The following is a 3,548-nucleotide window of genomic DNA, read 5'->3' on the forward strand; positions in this document are numbered from 1 at the left end:
CTGATGGTATGTAAAGTAAAAACCAGATGAACCCCGAACTCTGGGAGTGGGTAGGCAGGAGTTCTGATGAAGGGGAAATAGTAATCCACAGGTTCAAATGAGCCAAGGTATTATCAAATAAAAAAGTATTTTCAGATGCCCAAAGCTGAGCCAGAAACAAATTAATTCAGCTTCTAAACTGGGCAATATAATGAGCTCAGAGATCTAGAGCTGTTCTTAAATTAATGCAGAGCTCTCACTTAGAAATAGCATCCAGGCCAGGAATACAATACTGCTGCAGGAAACTAAGGAACAGCTATTATTTATTCTTAAATGCCTTTGAGATCAGGTGATTTTAACAGAATATTTGACTTCCAACCTTTTGTTTTTTCAATTTTGAGAAAAGAATATAGGCATTATCATGGAGGCAACACTGAGCCTTTTCCCAACACACATTTAAAATACTACCCACCCATCCTGGAACCAGAAGAAAATGTACAGCTGTCAGCATTTTGAGGTAAATAGATAGGAAACCCGTAGAATTTTCAGGGATGCTTTTTATTGTTCTAGGATACAATAGCAATATCTTGAAACTAAACCAGTCAGAATTTTTGTCTATTATATCTTATACCAAACAAAATCAAGACAGGATTATTCTTTCTAAACGTTCTCCTCCCAATGGTTCATCTACCCTTTCTTCATTCTCACTTCCAGCATGTGCAGGTAAAGGGTTTTGAAAAAAGCATCACATTTGCAACTAAAGCCACCCTTAAAAATAATAAAAAAAACCTTCCCAAGTTCAACAGGATACTTTTTCATAAGTGTGGCATCTTGAGCCTGCCCAGGAGGTGATCTGCAATTTCTGCCAGGTGGTAGGAAAGCCTGATTTGAAAAAGGTAGATTCTCTGTCTCTCCTTGAAAGACAATGATCCTGGAGGGAGATGCCCAGGGACCAGAAGGGAAGGTTGTCTCCACACCAGCCTGAAATGGCCAGTAGGTGCCAGAACGATTCATCCCCTTTGGCTACCTGACTGAATCACCGATAACAAAACACATTATATTTTGCACACTTTTATCTAGCATCTGTGACAAGATGCCTACTGTTACAAATTTATCATGGATATCTTCTTTAATGCTGACTACCCTTCCCAACTAATAAAATGGGAATTTACTAGACCTCAAAGCAATGTCCCACTCTTTAGCACTACTTTTCCTTCTTAATAATATATCTAAGCCTTCATAACCTCCACTAGCAATCCTAGAAAATAAAAATGTTAAGTAGTTGCAGCCCATGCTTAATTTGGAAGGGTACTTGACTGCTCAGAGTAAGGAAAAGCTGATCTGAGAGCATTTTAAGGTCTAGAGAGGTCAGCAGGAATATTGTCACTAGTCAGCATAAGTCTCTATCATGTGCTATCAAATTCTCAAGATGCCTAAAAAGTTGAAGTTCTTGGATTAAGTGAGTAGGATGAGCCTTAGGAACAATGACATCTTTGGCATTAATTATCAATGGATGTCTTCTGTTTCTTCAATCTGCTACAACTCCGCTGCAGATACAAGTTCTGCTTGAGGTTTTGCATCTCTCCCCCTTCTGAAGAAGGCATGCTGTCTGCCTTGTCTTTCCTCACACTGAGTTGATATGTACTCACGGTAATTCTTTGTTAGCAGGGTATAAAGAAATGGGTTGATGCAACTGTTGCTATAAGTCAAACAGGTAACACCAAAGTTGAGGTAAGCCTGAGCAGTAGAACCAATCTCCAAGTCCATTGACCAGTATAATTTGGCTAACTGCCAGGCCCAGAATGGTACAAAGCAAGCCCAATAGGCCACAATGATGCTGAAAATCCTGGAGAACAGCTTCTGTTTCAACATTCGGCCCGTCACCTGAGTCTGCATAGTTTTTGTAGAAATCCAATAGCTCCATGCAAGACGTGAGTACAGTATGGCTAGGACAAGGCCAGGTGTTAGGATGCTAGTGCCAAAGAGAATTGTGAGGTAAACTCGGAAGGCATCAGGTGTCCATGTGGGAAAGCAAATATGTTTATGGCTTCCACCTTCCCGCTGCTGGATCATGACCATCATTGGTATTGTAAGTAACAGTGACAGAAGCCACACAGCAATGCTGGCAACCTTATGATAACTGTTCCCAGCAATCCTAGCCTTTAGTGGTCTGGTCACTGCCCAATAACGTTCCAAGCTCATGGCTGTCAGCAGAAAGATGCTAGCGTGCATTGTGAGCAAGTCCAAGCTAAGTAAAAATCTGCATCCTGCATCTCCAAAGAACCAGTCCTGGGCAAAATATGTACAAACCACGAAAGGGATGGTGGAAAGGTAGAGTAAATCTGCCAATGCCAAGTTAATAACATACACACACAAACAGCTTGTTGAACGAATTGCCATGCTGCCAAACGCTACCACCAGTGTATAGATATTCCCTGTCATCCCAACGAGGCACATCAGGAGGAGGATTGCTCCCAAAACTCCTGTGAGAGAACTCTGCTCCTTAAAGTCAATTTCTTCATCTGAGAAATTGCCCCAGAATGATTCTTCAACGAATTCTGCCATTACTGGGTAGCCAAAAGGCACTTCAATGCTACAGAAAACTACCATAGACACATTTTGTGCCTCACATTTGTGGCATTAAGATCAATAATGAAGGATGGGAATGCTGATGGGGAAAAAATCCAAAATAGGTTGGTTATGAGATAAAGAACCTATTCTTCATAAGGAATGATGGCAATGTCTTCTTTGCATGTCATGCTCAGCAATGCTTCTTACCATTCCTTAGAGAAAGACCATGACTGTAAGAAGTACATCCATTGCATTTTATGAATTAAACAGCATGATTTCTTCTTCTTTTTGTTTTCAGCCTCCAAAGATTGTGTCCTCTGTGCATCTGTGGGTCTCAACTACTCTCTCTATTCCAGTATTTATCTGCTAGCCCATTAGTGCAAATAAATCTTCTTGAAGCAATCCAACTGATTTCTTCCTCACCTCTTCTGCTGCCCAACTGTGCCCTACTCAAAAATAGCATTCCCCTTTACGGTGGATGAATGTGTCTGACTCACCACTTCACACTCAGATGCTAACATTCTCAGCAATAACTTCTGGACTGTTAGCTAATGAAGAATGGCACTGTGTATTTAAACCACCATGTCTTCCCATCCATCTAACTCCCATTTTCTTCCTTCAGCTTTCTATCAGTTTCTTCAACCCCAGCTTCTCCCTTTTTGTGCATTGTTGTGTGGAGAAGGAATTGTCTTAGAATAAAAATAGAAAGTGTTAGGATGGAAGAGGACTAGGATGGAATAAGACAAACTAGTTAATGGAATTAACATACTTTCTATAGTGCAACAGAAAGGATTGGCACTGAAAAGAATTCCCTCTTTGATAAGTTTAAGTGTTAAAAAAAGGAACACATAGAATTGCTTGTGTAGCATTGTAATTTTAACAATCTTTTAAATATATCTGGAATAAAGGATGAGTTTTTTTAGTCAAATCATACCTGATATGTCTTCATCTAATCAGGGTGCTCATCATCTTATGTAGTGGTCTATAACAGATGTGAT

At 40.1% G+C, this 3,548-nt stretch overlaps 1 protein-coding gene across 1 annotated transcript; it reads right to left on the bottom strand.

Moving 5' to 3' along the window:
* Positions 1–1,515: 1,515 nt before the first annotated feature.
* LOC120303770 (urotensin-2 receptor-like) lies at positions 1,516–2,544 on the bottom strand. Its single transcript, XM_039333539.1, has one exon. It carries the CDS (start codon positions 2,542–2,544, stop codon positions 1,516–1,518), a length of 1,029 nt encoding a protein of 342 aa, XP_039189473.1.
* Between the last annotated feature and the right edge of the window lie 1,004 nt (positions 2,545–3,548).

The sequence above is a fragment of the Crotalus tigris genome, unplaced genomic scaffold (assembly GCF_016545835.1).
Source record: "Crotalus tigris isolate CLP2741 ecotype Arizona unplaced genomic scaffold, ASM1654583v1 scf7180000024506.7606697, whole genome shotgun sequence".
In the NCBI taxonomy this organism is placed as follows: domain Eukaryota; kingdom Metazoa; phylum Chordata; class Lepidosauria; order Squamata; family Viperidae; genus Crotalus; species Crotalus tigris.